Below are 18,665 nucleotides of genomic sequence, written 5' to 3' on the forward strand. Positions count from 1 at the left end.
AATGTGGAGAAAAAAAAGTCATTGTTTTTTTTTTCGATATTTTTTTTTGGGCTCTAGTTTCTGTGAAAAAAATAGGTAAAAATAAAAAAAGGGGGTTGGGGGGAACCCCCCCATTTCGAAAAAAAAACGTAATTAAAAAAAATTCGACGTTTTTTTTTTCGACTTTTTGACTTTCGAATATTTTGTATTCGAAATTATGTCTATGAACCCGTAGGGTTCGCAAGACCAGACCTTGCGTGCACTTTCCTCGGCCTCTCCCGCCTCCGCTCTCCAAGCGGCTATCTCAGCACTACTCTCACGGGGGCCACCGCTGGATTAGCTTTGAGGGGGGGGGGGGCAGGGAGATCTCGGAACACTTTTACGTCCTTCTGGCTCAGAGCGCACTGAAAGGGTCGCTTTCCTCCATGCGCCCCTGATGGGCCTCCCTTGTACTAATACTTGACCTTTATTGATTTCCTGCAAGAGAGGCCAATTGATTGCGTATAGAGACAATTAACTAGGCCATCCTGCTGGCCACCCACAAATGCTAACTTCATTCTTTTCTCAACAGTATGCAGATCCCACAAATGCACCTCAGGACTCGAGTGCGCCCACAACCCAGGCTTCACGGACGCCTGTTGCAACTACTTCTTCACCGACCGTGCAAGCAGCATGTGCCGAAACCGAGGAGAAACCGAAGGTTGTCGAGGAGCCTCCAGCCGTGCCGCCTCCCGCTGCCGTGACTGGGTAAGCAACTTGGGAGCACTTCATTGGGAACGAGTAAGGGAGCTAAATGACAATTGTGTATACATCTATTTCCGTCCATTGCCAAATGAAGGGCAAGCCATCAAGTTGCTTTGTGTACAGACCAGAATTGTGAAATTAATAGAATTGTCATCAGATGGCTGTATTGCTGAAGCTTAATTTCTGTGAGCTACCCTTCACGTACGTCTGAAGTTGGATGGTAGGCTAGTCATGGCAGTCGGGCTGGAGAGGCAGTGCTCTGCCATATTTATTTTCCGAGTTTGCTGAATGAGCTTTACCCACTTTCTAAGAGGTCAAGATTGGCAAATAATCCCAATTATTTGTTTGGTACAGTTGGTCATGGTAGAGTCTGGAACTAAGTTTCGTCATTGTCTTGCTGAACTGTGTTCTTGCTCAACTGTGTTTTTTGCTTTGTCTGTTGCTGCACTTTAATACATGAATGCAATTTGGCCAGGTTAAACAAAAAAAATATTTAGGCAGAGGGTCACATACTACTTACGTTGACAGGGGGAGCAAAGTGGGTGCGGCCTGTTAACACCAGCAATGTACAGGTTGGGCCAGGCTGCTGTAATCTTCCTTCAATTGATGGTACTGATCCAGGTGTGTGGCTCAGTGGACTAATGCACCGACTAGAGCGGCCTGTGGTTGACCTCCTGGTCACAGGTTAAAATCCTGGCATCTCCACTCAGCCCTTCATCCTTCCAGGGTCGATAAAAATGAGTACCATTAAGTTGGGTAACGAAACATCTGTTGTGTCAATAGCGCCAAGATTCTCCTCTGGGGATGAATAAACTCTCTACAAATACACCTGTTATGAGCGACACATACCATGTGGATAAAAGCAGAGGAAGCCGCCCACGGACACAGCGCCAGAAAAGACGTATGTAGTGGGTAGGACAATGTGGGGGCTGCATCTCGAAGCATTTGAGCATCACTTGTATGATTTTTTTTATTTGTACTGTCTTCATTGCAATGAAACTAGGTATGATCAAGTGGGTGTTCCTTGCTAACATACACTGGCCAGTGTGCCTGACCAGTTTCTCCAGACTTGGGCTAGTTATTGACTTCTGGCGGTTAGGACTGGTTATTGGAAATAGTATTTGTAGGTGATTTGTTGGTCAACTGGCATCCAGTTGTACTGCAGTAATTCCAATTCTCCACTTGGTGAATGTGTGCTACAAAGGTATGGATTCAGACACTTAATAATTAAGGGGAAAATGTCGGCTGAAAAGCCGATTTTATTTATGTTGCTGTGTGAACAGCAGTGGGTGCTGGCTTACTGGTCATGTTTTACACTCCTTGGACTGCCTAGCTCGATCCTGTGCTATAACTTGGTAACTGTGCTCCTTTATGTAAAGTTATGCTAAGTAGTAGCGTGGAGTGGTTGATGTCTTTGAGAGTTTGGGGTATTCTGTAGAGCCATGCAGCTGCTAGTGTTATGACTCCACAATCCTCATTCTCTCTGAATTGGCGTGGGATGTGCTGTTATGTTGGTTTGCCACTAGTCTTGTGAGGTGCTGTAGCTCCTGCTTGCTTGCTGCATCGCTCTAGAGTAGGTAGAGTCTGGTGTACTTTGATGCTGTTTCTTGTGCTGTGTTCCTTGAGCAAGGCTCTCCAGCATTTGTGCTCGTGCGTCTTTATCGGGCTTGCACTTCTTTCAAAAGGTATTGATGTCCTGCAGCATTATATGGATGGAAAACCCAGCGGAAAAGTGGCTTTACCATTTCAGAATTTACTGGTTACTAGAAATGCGAATAGTACTGACCTGATGGGTACACTTTCTTAACTCTGACCCGTTTTCCCTTTATTAGATGCTGGTGTCAAGTCATATGTTATTATCTGAAATTACGATGTTTAAAAGGACACTTGTATACTATTTTCTCTTTTACTTTTTCAGCTCTGTTCCTCCTTCAGGTAGCGTGGCACGGCAGGAGGATGCAGCATCTGCATTGGGTAGGTTGAAAAGCCACCTTTTCTCCCTGTTCCTCTTGCCTCATGTGGGGCATTGATTTGATTATCTTGACCTAACTCGGCCTTACTTTTTCTATGTTGCTAAGTAAACTGTTTAGAGTTTGATAGTAAGAACACATGCCAAGATTGTGATAGCACATGCTGTTTTACAAGAATTGTTTTACCACTTTACGTAAATTAAATAAACTTAAACCATTTTAGAAACTTCTCAACCAAAGGGCTCATGCTCGTAGTGCAAACCTGTCAGTTCCCCCCCCCCAGCAGCAATTTCTGTATGCTTTGGAACTTCATTTTCCTCTGGTTTCAAAAATCGTGTTGCTTGGTTTTTGTGTAGGCACTAGATTCAGTGCTTGACCTCTGGATGTACAACAGTAGATCCTGCTTTTAGTCCCTGCAAATGTCAGTGCTAAACACATGTATGTGTGCATTTGCACTTTGTCCTTGTTTAAGGTGTATAGATGAGACTTGGTAATACAGAAATGCCCCTTGCATGTTTCTTTCTAGCCCTTAGGCAGGGGAACAGTGTTTGTAATTGTGGAGAGAAGTAAAAACAAAAAATGCGTACAGGTTTATTCCCCTTCTGCCCCCTCCCAAATCTTCTGTTGATGCTGGATCTTTCCGCAGGGATGTTAAAAAGAAATTGAAAAAAATAGCTTGCAGATGTGCTGAATGGCTAGCTACTAAGACATTTTTGGGATTTGGAATAAGACCATTGAGATTGGGGGCAAGACCCGAGGATGACTTCTGAAGATGGTGGCTGAGAAGTAGAAACATCTAGTGGAAACCAAGTATTAGTTGTTTTTGAAATTCAAAAAGGGACGTCGACAGGGCGTGCCAGGAATACTATGCCTAGTGTGACATCCACTGTACCCATGGACCTTCACGCGTCGAGGTACCTCAGATGGTTTTTTCCGCCATCGTAGATGGACGCTATTTCGCAAAGTTCTCCTTTTGGCATGACACTATTGATTTATACTAATTGGAGCTAGTCTCTCTTCCTATCCTTTATATTTTCCATCACCGACTATCAATAACATCTGACAGCAGTGAAGAAAGCTACCATCAAAGACTCATGTTGACGGATCCGTCCGGCCTTGGGGCCGCTGCGGGTTTCAACCCACACAGTAGGGAGAGAGGGGGAGGGACATTTGAGAATGTCTTTACTTTTCATACATTATTCTCGCCTAGCTGCCGTTTAATTTCATTATGGATAGAACCCCTTTAGTTCTGCCCTGTGCAACAAAAAATTCCCTTGGATCGACAAGCACCTGGTGTGCAACCTTTGTCTCACTCAGGATCACGTCGAAGGAACCTGTCGAGCCTGTAAGCTCTTTAAATCCAAGACGTTAAAGTACTGTTTAACCAAGCGCTGGGCCCGCCACGCCATGCAGGCCAAGGCCATCATGGATCTGGAGGGAACTATAGCGACTGCAGCAACGCTGCGGTTTCCGACAGCGAAGGCGATGGGGATACTTCGGTTTCCCAAGCGCTAGATCCCGACCCCAACACAGGCTGGCGGTCCTGTTATCGGGACAACCACCGGCAGTAATCCGTGCTCGGAGACACTACCACTAAGCACACAGCCAAGGGCCGTGACTATACGCGCACGTCGACTAAGAGGCCACACACAATGTCTAGGGAGAGATCTACAAGTTCCCTGTCCTCTGGGCACTCGAGGTCCCGATCACCCCATGACAGGCCCAGACTGTGAAAAACAGCACAAATATTGTGCCTAAAACCATTCCCGAACGTCGGCTGACTAGATGTCTGGTCACTCCATGGCCGGGGTTCGACATGCCCCGTCAATCTGTGAAATTTGGGTCCAGCCCATCTAGTCCAAACATGTCCCGAAAAGCCTAATGAAGGGGAAGGAGTCCAAGAAACACCTTTCCAAAGACCCCTCATAAGTAAAGGTCCCATTCTCCATCCAGAGAAAGGGACTCTCATCCAAGGATTCAAATCAGCCTCCTCGGGTCTCAGTTGCACCTCTATATCCGATTCACCCACTAGGCCCTATGTCCGTTCCAAGCTCTCCCCAATGGACGTGCATTCTAACCACCCCACCCACGCCTCTAGTTCTCATCCCCCTGCATATGCCGCTGCTTCTCAGCCCCCTTCCAAAAGGTCTCGTCCAGATACCCTGGCTATTCCATCCCAGCAGGCCCCTCCAGTCATTGACCTGTATGACCCAGATTCAGACACCAAGGACCTATACGTTACTCAAGAGGCCGCAGATCCATACTCTGGTGATGTTGAAGAGCAGGACGTATAACATTGACTCTCCTGTCACCCAGGATCCTCCAGTGGCAGATTCACCTATATATAACCAGCCCCTACACAATGACCTGCTCATCAAGGCAGCTGAGCACTTCCAAATAAAGACGCAAGGAACTCAACAAGACAAAGACTTTGAGGGCATTTTACAGGATAAGAAAGCTGTTGCAGTTCATGCCCATCCTGTAGTCTAGCCAGTGGAGGATGCATCCCTCTCTGGAAACGCCTAACCAGACGCAGGCAGTTAAACCCCCACATCGAGAAGCTTTTCCACCCTTCTCCAGACCCTCTCTATCAGGGGACAGCTCAAACCTGACTCTTGTAGTAACAACAAGGAAAAGGGCAGGAACACCCGTAGCCTCTTGTGAGGCACTTCGGACAAGGAGAGTAAGTCGCTGTACACAAGGGGGCGGAAAGTAGCCTCTTCGGCTGCCTTCCAAGTGAGAATCGCTAATAATACCACACTTCGGGCGCGTTATAACTGCAATAAGTAGGATGAGGTGTCAGCTTTATTATCGTCTGCTCCCGAATCACTTAAGACACAATTGGCCCTGGTGGCTGCAGAACACAGGGCAGTTTCAAGCTGCATTCTAAAGGTAATCTGGACGCCGCTGACAATACGGGCAGAATTATTGCAGAAGGAACAATTAAGCGTCATGCTTGGCTCTGCCATTCCGGCTTCAAGCAAGAGACGCAGGCTACGCTTCTTAATATGCTGATTGAGCCCAAAATCCTCTTCGGAAAGGCAGTTGAAGATGCCTTAAACTGCTAAAGAGGAATACGACGCATTGAAGTCGCTGGTCCAGCTATCCAATAAACCCACTGGCCAGAGAGGCAATACTAGTAATTTCCGTTGCTTTCGCAGACAAATTTCACCAAGGGGTTCAAGCTACAGTCAGAAATCAGGGAGCATCCTTGGGTTAACTATCAAGGCCAGTCCTCGCAAGGTTACCAGAAAGGACAGTGCTGTTCCTGCGGGCGGTCCTTCTGGTCTAGAGGTGGAGCCACACCTCCAAAACAGTGACTACCTGCTTCAGGTGCCCTCCCATGCCTCTCCAGTAGGAGGGCGTATTTCAAACTTCACCCAAGCATGGGAGGGAATCGTCTCAGACAAATGGGTGCTATCCACCGTAGCGGGCGTTTATTGTGTGGAGCTAATGGTGACCCAGAACCATCCCCCACGCCAAAAGACCCACTCAAAGGAAGAACGCATCCTTCTCGAGGAAATCGCAACACTGCTCCAAAAGGACACCATAGACATCGTCCCGGCGAACCAGGTAAATATTGGTTATTTATCCAACCTACTGCCTTGTGCCAAAACAAATCTAACAATGCGCCCATTAGACCTATGCCCTGCAACCTATGTCCAGCCACAAAAGTTGTGCATGACTACGCTACAAGTAGTAATCCCTCTGTTAAAATGGCAGGGGGGGGGGGGTTACATGGCAACATTGGATATGAAAGATGCCTATTTTCATATTTCAATGTTCCCAGCGCACAGAAGATTCTTGCAGTTTAAGATGGCAAACCAGCACTAACAATTCAAAGTGCTAGCTTTTCCGAATAGCATCCGTACCAAGGGTATTCACAAAGGTACAGACGGTGGTGGCAGCGCACCAGCGCAGGGAAGCAATCCCAGTGTACCCTTACCTGGACGACTGGCTGATTGCAGGGGAGACTCCCCAGGTTTGCAGGCAAAACACTCCCAAGAACTATCAACCTTCTTTCAGTTCGGCTTCTCCATAAACGAGAAGTCAAGTCTAGTGCTGAGCACAACCAAACAGTTCCTAGGAGCTGTAATAGACTCGAAGGAGGGGTTAGTCTTTCCATCAGAGGAAGGAGTCCAGAATGTTACTGCTCATTATCATGCTGGTCGCCTAGGTATGATGGTATCTTGCATTTACCTGGTACCACACACGCGCATGCAACCCATTCAGGAATGGTTGGCAAAGTGGTCTCAGGCAAGCGGTCAGTGGGACGATCTAGTGGAAGTTTTGACAACACTAGTACAAAACCTTTGCTGGTGGATGAGAGGGATCTGTTGGAGGAAAAACCCTTACACGATCCAGAGGTGCAGGCAATTGTGATGAGGCGTCCGCTGGGGGGGGGGGGGGGTTGGGGTTCTCATCCCCTTCATACCACATCATGCTACGGTGCAGAACCACATCAATCTGCTGGAACTACTGGCGATGTTAAAGGCTCTTCAGGCATTTGAGATACACCTAGCAAACCAGTCAGTTCGTGTCCTCACCGACAGCACTACGGGAATGTTTAACATCAACAAACAAGTTGGCAGATGTTCTCCAAATCTGCTAGCACAACAAATTTGGAAATGGGTACTCAAACGGAAAATATTCCTGTCATCACGGCACGTTCCAGGGGAACTCCACTCTCTAGCCGACTCATTGAGCAGAGAGCCCCTACCCGATGAACACGAGTGGCAACTAGACCCAGAGGTCGTAGACCACTTCTTCTCTCAATGGGGTTTCCTCACGATAGACTTGTTCGTTACATGCAAATCAAAAAATGCTAGACTTCGCGTCCATGTTCCCCCAGCCAGGCTCCAAGGGGAATACCCTATGGATGAACTGGTCAGGGAAATGTGCTTACGCCCTCCCCACTCCACCAAACTCCTCATGAACAAAGTTGGCAAACAAGATCACAAGGACCAAGTGACGCTCATCCTAGTTGCTCCTATGTGGGCAAGACAACCATAGTATCCACATCTGCTCAAACTGGCGATGTGCAATCCATCAAACTCCCATGCCAGACCCTATTTGCTCAACACGGGGGGGGGGGGATTAACAGTGCACCCACAACCTTACTCGAACTTGGCAGCGTGGCTCCTGAAGTCAGAGTTCGGACATCTGTACCTGCCCCAGGTGCATGGAGATCAAGAAGGCACGAAAGCCGGACATTAGACGCTTGTTTCGACAAGTTGAGGAGATGTGTAATTTGGTGCCAGTCTAAACAAACCCCATAGAATGTACCCCATCCGACATTCTGAACTATATGCTCCATATAGGGGGAGGGGGGTGGGGTTAGTATTCCACTCTATAAAGGTAAGCCGATGGGGCCGCCAGGTGGACACCACCTCCCACTACAAAGTATTGTGGTGGAAGGTACCTGTCATCAATGCATTCATGGGGGGAGTAAAGAGACTCCACCATCCAATTTCAAACCCACCTCCAGGATGGGATCTCAATCTAATACTCGCTAAGCTCAAGGGACCTCCTTTCGAGCTGATGCAGTCTTAAGCACCCGACATATGAGACTGCCTTCTTAGTGGCTATTACTTCCATAAGAAGAGTTGGTGAACTACAAGCATTATCAGTGCAGGATCCTTCCTCTCTACCTTGGAGACCCCCAGCACTTTTGCTGGACTCTAGGACTTAATCAGTTTTGACCTGGAGGGAGATTCCCACTGTCGTATTTTAGTGAGATTTTTGTGTTGACACATAGCACCTTCAGTGCAGTGGCACAGGGAAGTCTTACAGATTTCCCCAAGGTTTAAATACCTTCTCTTGGATAAACTACTGTTTCCAAGAGCAGTTCAGTGAAATTGACTTTACTTTTGTAACTTTCTAGACCCAGCACACCCTTTTACAATAGGGTGCTGAAGGGTTTACTTGGTATCCCCTTTGTCTTGTCTAGTTTCTCATGTAACATTTTTGTTGCCCTTTCTACAATTAATGACTGGTGGCAGTGGTGAGTTTTTACTGTGGGCTGCCTTCGGAGCTGCAGTAAGGCACCCATGGATACCCATTTTGTCAAAATGGCCCCGGTCTTCTTTTTTTCAGCGTTTCTTGTTGCAAAGGTCCCGAGATTTACTCTGCATGCCAAACCAGGATTGGTCCCTTTGTTTGTTTTGTCTTTGGCAGGATTCACGAGTGAAGCCCACCTCTCCTTCCAGTATGTCTGGAAGGGGCAGGAAGTGAAGGTGCCTGAAGCTCCCTGTGCTTAATAATGGTTACAGGAATGCACCCAAAGGTGATTGTCCGGCTGGCTGTCTGACAAGGATAGCCGGCCTGCTGTGTGATTGACAGCTAGGCTGTAATGAATGGGAGAAACCTGCATAAAAGGCGAGGCTTTTTGGCCTGGAAGGCAGAGTCGACCACTGGACGAAGGAATCCGAAGAACTTGGAAGAGACGCCTGCTACAAATCCTGGACTGTTGGTTTGCCCGGTGAAGCCCTGCTGCTGTGCTTTTCAAGTGATCTATTTTTTACAAACATTTCTACAAACATTGTGCAAGACTTTTTACCTGCCTGCAAAGAAAATCTTCAGCTCCCCTTGACATTGTGCAATTAACATTGGCTGTCCTGGCTCCCTGAGTGGCTCTTCTTAATTTTGACTCTGTGCTTTATCTTTTCCTCAGGAAAGGGTTAATTTACTGAACATTGCAAGGTTTCAAAAGTACTTGCCTGTTTCTGAATTTTGTTAATGTTTGTTGTATTCCTCTATCTTTTACACAACTCAGTATTGCTCTAAATGTACCAATGATAAATCAGTGTCCAGTGTCTTAACTATTTAAGTCACCTGAGTGTGTAGGAAGTGTCTGTGTGCAATTGTTACATATATATTGCTCCCTTCTGAAGAAGGCTTATACACCTGACTGTAATAAATTGTTTTATCAAGAAACTTTGCATGTGTTTATTTGAATAACTGTACTGTGAAACTCTGTCACAACATTACTGCTCACACTGACACCTCGAGAGAAGTTGGATGCTCAGCCACACTAACAACCTGTGTAGTTCAGACTTACCCCAAAGGTTGGGGTCCCTATTGCCAGGGGGGCAAGGGTATTGTAGTGCACCCAAAGGGTACTGCATACAATCTTGCCTAGCAGTCATCTACTCTGCTGCATTGACAGTCAAGGCGGCCAACACACTGGCGATCCTGGCCAGGTACGATAGAACTTTGGTACAAACTGGCCCTGATTTTTCTGCCTGACGACAAACTGATGGAGGCGAGAAGGGGAGGTGGCGTCGGACCATGCCATTATGGTTGCCCTGGACATCGCCGCCACAGGCTTCCGGCAGATGGGGTGGCGGTGGGGGGGGTTTGCGGGGCAACAGTGTCTGCCTCAGTTGTTGAGGCTGGCTGAAGGCCACCAATTTCTGCCAGGAGGTCCAGACGAGAGTACTGGACAACTCTTTCGGGAAGACTGTCGACTAGTGTTTACAGGCCATCAAGACTGATACTAAGACGCCTGTGCCCTGGGCACTCTTCAGCAGGACTGCCCTTCATTTTGTGCCTCCGACAGAAATTCCAGCAAATCGCTGAAGGGTTTTGGTGACGGTTCCTCATCGTACCGTCAACCTTCCCATGACCCAAGAGGCCTAAAGAGGCAGTTCCAAGGCTTTCGGTGGAGGTGGCCAGCGCTGTCGTCACTCTAGGGGCGAAACGCAGGCGCCGAAGCAGGACAGAACCATCCAGGACGTCTGAGTCCCACCCGTGCACCCCGGTCGCAGCCGGCTCGTGAGTTTAGTCAGCGAGTGGAAGATCTCCACACAGTTCTCTAGATAAGGATTTTGTGGTGGGAGTATTTTACTCCCTATTATTAAACTTCGAGTAAATGTGATTTTATTTTTTAATTTTTTTTTATGAGTAAAATGACTGTCCTTTGCAAGAGTAAAATGTATGTGACATCCAGCCAACGTGTGCAAAAACTATGGAAATCATTACTATGTGGCAGCTTTCTGCATTGTGACAGAATACACCTTTCATAATGTCTGCCCATTTGATCTCTTCTGTATATATTCATATGTGAAAACACAAAAACCTAGCCAATTGCATAGTAACACAAACATGAATTGTATTGTGTTTTGAGGTTTGATAACAGATTTGTCTTTTGATGTTTAATGAAAGTCCTAATTTCCTGGAGTAACTACCTAATGATATGCCATTGTTATGATACAAATGGCCAGGGAGGCAAGGACTACATGCTAAATTCTATATCTAATCTCATGGTCAAATGGTGATTTATATAGTGCTTTTGGCAATGCGCCGTACATAGAACATGATCACCAAACCAAAGTCGGTACTCCTTTCTCCAGGATGGGGTCTGGCATGGATTCACATGCTCATGAATATTCCCCGTCAGGCTGGGAATACTTGGCTAAAAAAAAGTTTCATTTCTGAGCTGTCTTTCTCCTAACAACCAATCGCTGGTCTCTGGGTCATACTGCCCCTAGCCAATGACTGCCCTCCACCTAAGCCCCTCCTCTGGCAGCCATCTTCAGATTTTTACTGCAATTTCAAGTGTTGGTAGACTTCGTGCTAGAGCTCACTGCGTTTTGCGATTTTATTATTTTTTTTTCCCCCTAAGTTTACTTTTGTTTTCCGGTCAATTGAGCGTCAAGCTCCATTGATCCATCATCCGACTAACAGGGACCCGTCTTTCAGAGCTTTCTACACCCCTCAAGGGTGATTTTCTTTTTGTCGATTTCCCTTGGAGGATTCCAGAAGATTCTTTGAGGCCGCGTGTACATGGCTGAAGACAAAGGAGACTCGACGCCTCTGTTCATGATCTGCCCTGGATGTAGACTAAGGAACATTTTCCTGGACAATGGGCACTCCCTGTACTGCTTACATTCCGACTAAACGCATATGGAGGAGACCTGTGTATTCTGCAAGGATATGGTGCCCCACACTATGAAGGACCGTCGCAAGCGGCTCTCCGTGTGGCTTCAGAAGATGATCCCGGCTGCAGGCGAGTCCCGAGTCTCACCCAGCAAGAGGAAATCTGAGAGGTCTTCTAAGACCTTTTTGAGGGTGGTCCGGTGACAGGGGGCCCAACCTAAGGCGAAGCATCGCGGGCACCGGGAGAACCGTAGAGACGGGCTCCTTGGCGGCCAGGTCGGGAAGCATCCCCGGCACCTTCAACCACAAGCCAACGCTCCAAGTCGGCGGCGAAGAGGAAGTTGGACCATCCAGGAAAATGTCTGGAGCAGTCCCAGTCGATTCTGACTGAGAAAGCCAAGAGGGAGCGGGCGCTTACTCCCCTTCTACTCCCCGTGTCCCCGCTAGTCGAGCAGAAGGGAGGGGGGAGGTCCTGCAGTGCTCGGACATCTTCTCCAAGGAGCTTGCTGGCCTTAAGGCTGTGCTGGACAAAAGGTTTGTTGAGGCCAGGTCTTATGGGAAGGACCCCGGCGAAGCGGTTATGGAGAGCGGCGAAGAGGAGAAGCAGGGCGGTGAGGAGTCGGAGGACACCACACCACTGCCACCGCTCCCGTTGCAGCCTCAGCAACCGCCACCACCATCAGCGGACATCCTACAGGCACTACAACCCTTATGTTCAGAGATCCGTAAAAGGATGCCCCTGTCGCTGGTGGGAGATCCCACTGCACCTGGGCTGTCGGGGGAACGCCCCCCCCCCGGCAAGAGGAGAGTACATCCTTCACCTCCTTGCCACCCTCCCCTCCGAGGGATAAAACTGAACCAGATACGGCAAAGAAGGGTACGGACGACTGAGGGGACCTCCCAGTGCCCAGGTCCTCGTCACCCGACGAGATTGGCTGCTTCCACGCCATGATCGCTAGGGCCTCGGAGATGTTTCAACTGTGGACCCCTGAGGAGAAGGAAGTCTCCCTATACCAGCGCCGGGAGGCCAAGAGGAAAACCGTACTGTCTATCCCTCTGTTGGATGACATTTGGAACGAGGGGCTGTCCCTCATGAAGAACCAGTCCTCGGCCCCGGTGAGGAGAGACTGGTACGAGTAGAAATGCAGGGTGTCGGACTCTGCACCCAAGTGTCTCCGTTCCCAGACTCTGTAGTTTCGGCAGCGGTGAAGAAGTCCTCCGGGTCTTCGGCGTCGGCGAGGGAAAGAAACTGGACGCCATGGGGCAATGGGTGATCTCTTCGGCTGCAACGCCGATCAAGGCGGCCAATGCCTTAGCCATCATGGCCCATTATGTCTGGGAGCTGTGATTCAATATCGCTCCCCTCCTGGACCTCCTGCCCAACAAAGCACTAGAGATCCTGCAAGAAGGCGAGGTGGCATCGGACCATGCCATCATGGTGGCCACGGACATCGCCGACACAAGCTTACATCAGATGGGCAGTGGCGTTTGCCTTACCAGGGTTGGTTCAAGGCCACTAGCTTTCGCTTGGACATCCTGGCGGAAGTGTTGGACATGCCTTTCGACTGGGACAGTGTTTGGTAAGGCAGTGGACGAGTCGCTTCAGGCCATGAAGGCGGATACCGAGACAGTCCGGTTGTTGGGCACGCTCCAGCAGCGATTGCAGTCCTTTCGGACCTCCGGAGGAAATGCCCAGGGATACTCCAAAGGTTTCGGCGGTGGCTCGTCGTCCAACCGTCCCGCTTTTCGGCCCAGGAATCTTACAGGGGCCGCAGCAGGTCCAGAGCAAGTCATCGTCCCCAAGGCGGCACCCCCATGACAAAGCAGGACTGAACCGGCCGCACACCCTGGTGGGAGGCCGGCTGGCAAACTACGTCATGTGGAAGTCCATCTCCATTGACCGTTGGGTGCTGAACCCTTTGGTATCAGTCTGTACCACAAAGATTTAGTTGGTAGCTGTGGCTGAGCAGTCAGACTTATCTCAAGAGGAAGATGAGCAGTATTCAGGGTTTACACATTAGGACTACACTATTATGGAACAAGGAAACACTGACCAAAGCCTTGTATCAGAAAGAATATATTTATTTTACACACTCTGATGTTCTCACACATCACTATTATAAAAGCAAGTTAAATCAGTCAAAAGTATACATAACTCCCTATTTAAAGTTTGAGCAAGAGTGAAAACTGAGCAAAACGGCACAGTGAAAACCCAGAAGAAATGGCACTTTTAACAATTTCTCAAAAGGGAGGCGAAGGACAAGTTATACAGGGATGTACTCTTAAACACACCAGCAACACTTCCCAATAAGATTGTGAACAAGTTAGGCAAGGCAGTACTTTAGTATGTATAATACCGAGGTGAAAACTGAGCAAAATGGCACTTCAAAAGTTTAAACGGAGGGAAGGAAAAGGTGGGTGAACCAACACATTTCTAGGTGAGAAGCAATCTAGAGAAGGCAGTTGTAACAGATTTAGCCAGAGTCAATAGGCCTGTGCCAGAGTTAGTGGTACAGGGCAAAGTGCCCAGGAGCAAAAATGTTCTTGTAGCTGCAGTCAAGTACGATTCGAAAAGGCGGTTTGCAGAAGGTGAAGGACAATGTTAGATTATAGGGGCGGCCAACCCAGTAGATCAGTAAAGGATTTACAACACCTTTAGCAGTACCCAACGTAAAGGGAGGCCTGGTGGAACAATGTACCTTAAAAGTAGAAGAGGCTCCTGTGGTGGCGGTAGTTCCTGCAGTTTGGGAGATCCAGCAGAGGAAGAGAGGCTCTTGTGGAGGAAGGTTTGAGTTACTGCACTGCCCAGGGATGAAACCAGCCACGGTGCTGCCAAACGAATAAAAGGTAAGCTCCTTTAAATCGTGGTACAGGTAGGCGGGTGCCTGGCTAGCCGGTCTCCTAGTGCGTGGCACTGGCGATTCGACCAAGATCAGTCCGGGAAGGTGATTGGCGAACTGCTTGGTTCCACCAGCTCATGGGAAGAAGACTCTTGCAGGTGAAGATCTTCTCGATTCGTTGGAGAAAAGTGGTGAGGATCTGCAGCAGGACTTCACCTGTGGTTCAGTCGTTGCAGATATCTTTGGCGTCTCTCCTTCGGCTTCTTACTTCCAGTGGTGACGTCTTGTCCTCCAGTTCTCAGGACCCTGCTTTTATGCAGCAAAACCCCCATTCATACAGCTTAGCTGTCACATACACAGTGCGGTTGCTGTCCTGGCGGGAGAACCCACCCAGCCTATCAGGGCAGAGTGTGACTTGGGTTGCGTAGGCCAGTGTGTCCAAGGTGCCTATTCCCCCTCCCACACATTGTCTACCCCAGACTCGGTGGCGCCTAGAGGATGGCTTCTGTGCAGAAGCCCCCCCAAAAGGACAAACCTAGGATCCCCGACCTGGGTTAGGACTATAGAGAAAGACGTGAGAAAGAAATTAAATCAAAGTTCTGGCAATAAAAACCTACCAGAGTAAAGTTAATATTAAAATAAACCGGCGGTATGTTAGAGGCTGTCAGTAAAAGTGGTAGCCTCGAACAATGGGAAAATCCCATAGGGAAATATTCGCAGTCGAATATTTATGGTAGTAACCACTGCATCAGCCAGAAACTTTTGAGAGGGACTGTACGGTACCCCCTCAAAAATGAACACTGGGGAAAACTATTAACACTTCCCACTACCTCCATAGTAAGATGGTTTGTACTGGTTCTGTTCATAAGATTTGGCTAGTAAAGTCAATGCGGACTTTACATGCCCTGGGAGACGGTCAGTCCCAGGGTATGGAGTCTGTTTGGGGGTCGCTTACGACACCCCTGTGGTATGGCATGGAGGGTGCTGTGTATCACACATGCAAAAAGATGATTCCTATGAGGGTGAAAAAAAACCTCATAGACCATAAGCACACAAGATAGCCTAAAACACACACTAGCAATCTAAGAGTGGAAAAAAAGGGTCTCTCTCTTAGCAAGAGAAAAAAAAAATCCCTCAAATCCAGCAAAGCTGCTGGGGGATTCTATAGGTAAGGGAAATTAGCCATAGAAGAGAATTCTCCCCAACACCGGCTCAACAGTGTCTGGTGTCCCATCGTAGGAGAGAATCGCAGCCATCCCGTACCATGGCTGTCGACCCTGAGGACTGCGAGGGTGATGTCCCTCCACCTCATGATGTCATCATGCATTTACCTTGTGTGCCGTTGCAGGCCGCGAATGTGACTGCTGCAGGAGTTCCTCGACGCCCGTTGGATCCAGATATCTGGAAGCTTCAAGGACAAGATCACCCTAGATGAGTTTCCATTCTGTTTGCATCTGTCGGCGGGTGCAGGTTTCCAGACCTCCCGCACCAGGAGACTGTCACGACGGACTCATCCCTAGAGGGATTGGGTGCACACACCAGTCGTCTCCACGCAAGAAGCCTGTGGCTACCGGAGGAGAAGTAGTTGCACATCAACGTGCTGGATCTACGGGCTGTTTTGTGCCCTCAAATCTTTCCTTCCATCCCTCAAGGGCAAAAGCCGGCGGCCTGGCGAAGGTCAGGAAAAGGCCCTGTTTTGTGCATGTGAGCGGTACTCCCAACCTACATTTCCCCCACCAACCGAGCTGCGGTGCTGGAGCCCCCACACCCGAAAGCACCTCCAACTGCATCAGGGAGAAGTAGGAGCTCCCTCCACCCTCTACAGAAGCAGCAGGCTAAATGATCGAGACCTGCGTGCCATGCCAGACGCAAGGTAGGCCATATGCCTCTCCAATTGCACTCTAGATTTTGGCAACATGATTGTTCTCTCTGCCACAGTTAATTTCACCCTAGCAGTCTAACCTGTCAGCTTGTGCCTTATAGATGTGCTCCGACATGCCAATACTGTCCTCGCACTTGACACTCTAGCTTTGTAGTTCTAGGTACGACCCAGAACTCAGTTGCCCCCTTACGGCTTTATTGGCTCCAGTATCCCACCCGAACCCAGGCGTTTAACTCTGCCTAGGTGCTATTCTGGACCTAGCTGCCGCCACACTGCAGCATGTGCTGCACCCCAGGGTCACTAATAGACCACACCTGATTTGTGCTGCGCCTTATGGTCGCTAATAGACCACACCTGATTTGTGTTGCGCCTTATGGTCTCTAATAGACCACATCTGTTGGTGTGGTGCCTACCTATAGTCCCCAAGGTACTTTACTACTGTAGTGCTTATCCAGTGTCTACATATACGTTAATTGAGTACACAAACTACTCTTGCTAATAACCTATGAACCACATTGGCCCCATCTTTAGAGCCAAGTCATCCACAAAGGCCACATTTAGAGGCGCCACTCTAACTATGGCTACCCTCCTCCCGTTGCTCCAGAATATCTCACCTCAGAACCGCGCCCATACTACCCCACCACTTTACCCAGATCTACTATCTCCAACAGAATGGTTAAACAAATTCGCCCACCCTCACCCTGCATACCCTGTCCCACACCCCTTAGAAATACTAGACTAGGTTCTCGCCTTGTTGCACCTACCACCACGCTCATGAACATAGCCCCACCGACCATGATTAGAAACAATACTCAGCTATTGCACTATTCTTGATACAAAACTCCAGAACGCTCTTCAATCAGACTAAGTACCCCAAGCAGCCTACCTCACTCACTGGCCTCCCACCGAGTCACAACCCAGCTATACCTCACTCGCCACCACACACCAAAGCCAACTCTCCACAGACTTCCGTCAAGGGAGCTCTCATCAACGCTCGCTCTTTGGTAGCCCACGCTACTGATGTCGCCGACATTATCTCCACTAACCACCTAGACTTTATCGCTATTACGGAGACATGGCTCCACCCTGCAGCCGGTCCCACAATAGCGCTAGCTACTCCGGACAACTGCAACATCATCCGAGCTGACAGAAAAAATGGAATAGGAGGAGGAATAGCAATTACTGCGAAATCCACCCTAAACATTAGAGAAGTAACCAGCACAACCCTATCTTCAGCCGAACTTTTATCCATCAAACTCCCATTATCTGACACACAAACCATCCTGCTCCATATTATATACAGACCGCCAGGACCCCCCCCCCCCCCCCCCCCCCCCACCTTTGAAGAGGATATCTCTCTCCTACTCACTACCAATTTGAAACCGAAATCCCAAATCATCATCCTGGGAGATTTCAACTTGGGACTCAATGACCCCAATGATAACCAGGCCACTTCCCTTAATGACACGATTACTCATCTAGGCTTCATCCAACAAATAATAAACCTACACATACAAAAGGAAGATCCCTGGATTGGCTTGCAGATGCCAATTGCAACCTCTCACTGACTGACATCACTCCCTGTGCTTGGACTGACTATCACCTTTATTACCTTCTCTTTACCTAGATCCTCACCATCCACCGCTTGACCCACTAAGCTACCTCAAATCTCCAGAAATAACCGCAACATCACTTTAGATAACCTCAAACCTCTTCTTGCACCTATCAGTAAAGCTAACTTACCAACGCAAAATAACAACCCAGCAGCCATACTAGACCTATATAACAATACCTTAGAACTAGCCCTCAACCAGATTGCTCCTCAAAAAACAACGAAAAGCCAAACCTATTGCCCATTCCAACAAATGGTTCTCAGCAGAACTAAAAGCTCTCCGCAATATTAAAAGAACTGCAGAAACTAGCTGGAGAAAAGCCCTTTCTCCAGCATGGGGTCTGGCATGGATTCACATGCTCATGAATATTCCCCGTCGTCAGGCTGGGAATCCTCGGTAAAGAAAAAACCAGTATCAGTTTCGTTTCTGATCTGTCTTTCGTAGTAATAACCAATCACTGGTCTCTGCGTCATACTGACCACAGCCAATGACTGCCCTCTACCTAAGCACCGCCTCTGGCAGCCATCTTCAGATTTTTACCGCACGTTCATGTGTTGGGATCCTCGTGCTATTGCTCTCGAGCGTTAGTGCTATTTTTCGCGCTTTTTCATCGGTCAAAAGAGCCTCAAGCTCCACCGATCCTACATCCGATCAACGGGGACCCGTGTCGGATTCGTCTGTGCCCCTCAAGGGTGAAGATTTCGTCGAGCTACACTTCGGAGGACTCCAGAAGCTTCTCAGGCCTAGGTCTCGGAGA

The 18,665-nt window shown here is 48.6% G+C and overlaps 1 protein-coding gene across 1 annotated transcript in view; it reads left to right on the plus strand.

Annotated features, from left to right (window-relative positions):
• RAD23A (RAD23 homolog A, nucleotide excision repair protein) overlaps positions 1-18,665 on the plus strand; it is a 245,568-nt gene that overhangs the window by 109,259 nt on the left and 117,644 nt on the right. The window contains exons 3-4 of the mRNA XM_069604181.1: positions 551-726; positions 2,642-2,697. Of these exons, the coding sequence (XP_069460282.1) occupies positions 551-726; positions 2,642-2,697 (232 nt within the window). The remainder of the gene's footprint in view (positions 1-550; positions 727-2,641; positions 2,698-18,665) is intronic.

Source organism: Ambystoma mexicanum, chromosome 3q (assembly GCF_040938575.1).
Source record: "Ambystoma mexicanum isolate Mex_15411 chromosome 3q, UKY_AmexF1_1, whole genome shotgun sequence".
Taxonomy (NCBI): domain Eukaryota; kingdom Metazoa; phylum Chordata; class Amphibia; order Caudata; family Ambystomatidae; genus Ambystoma; species Ambystoma mexicanum.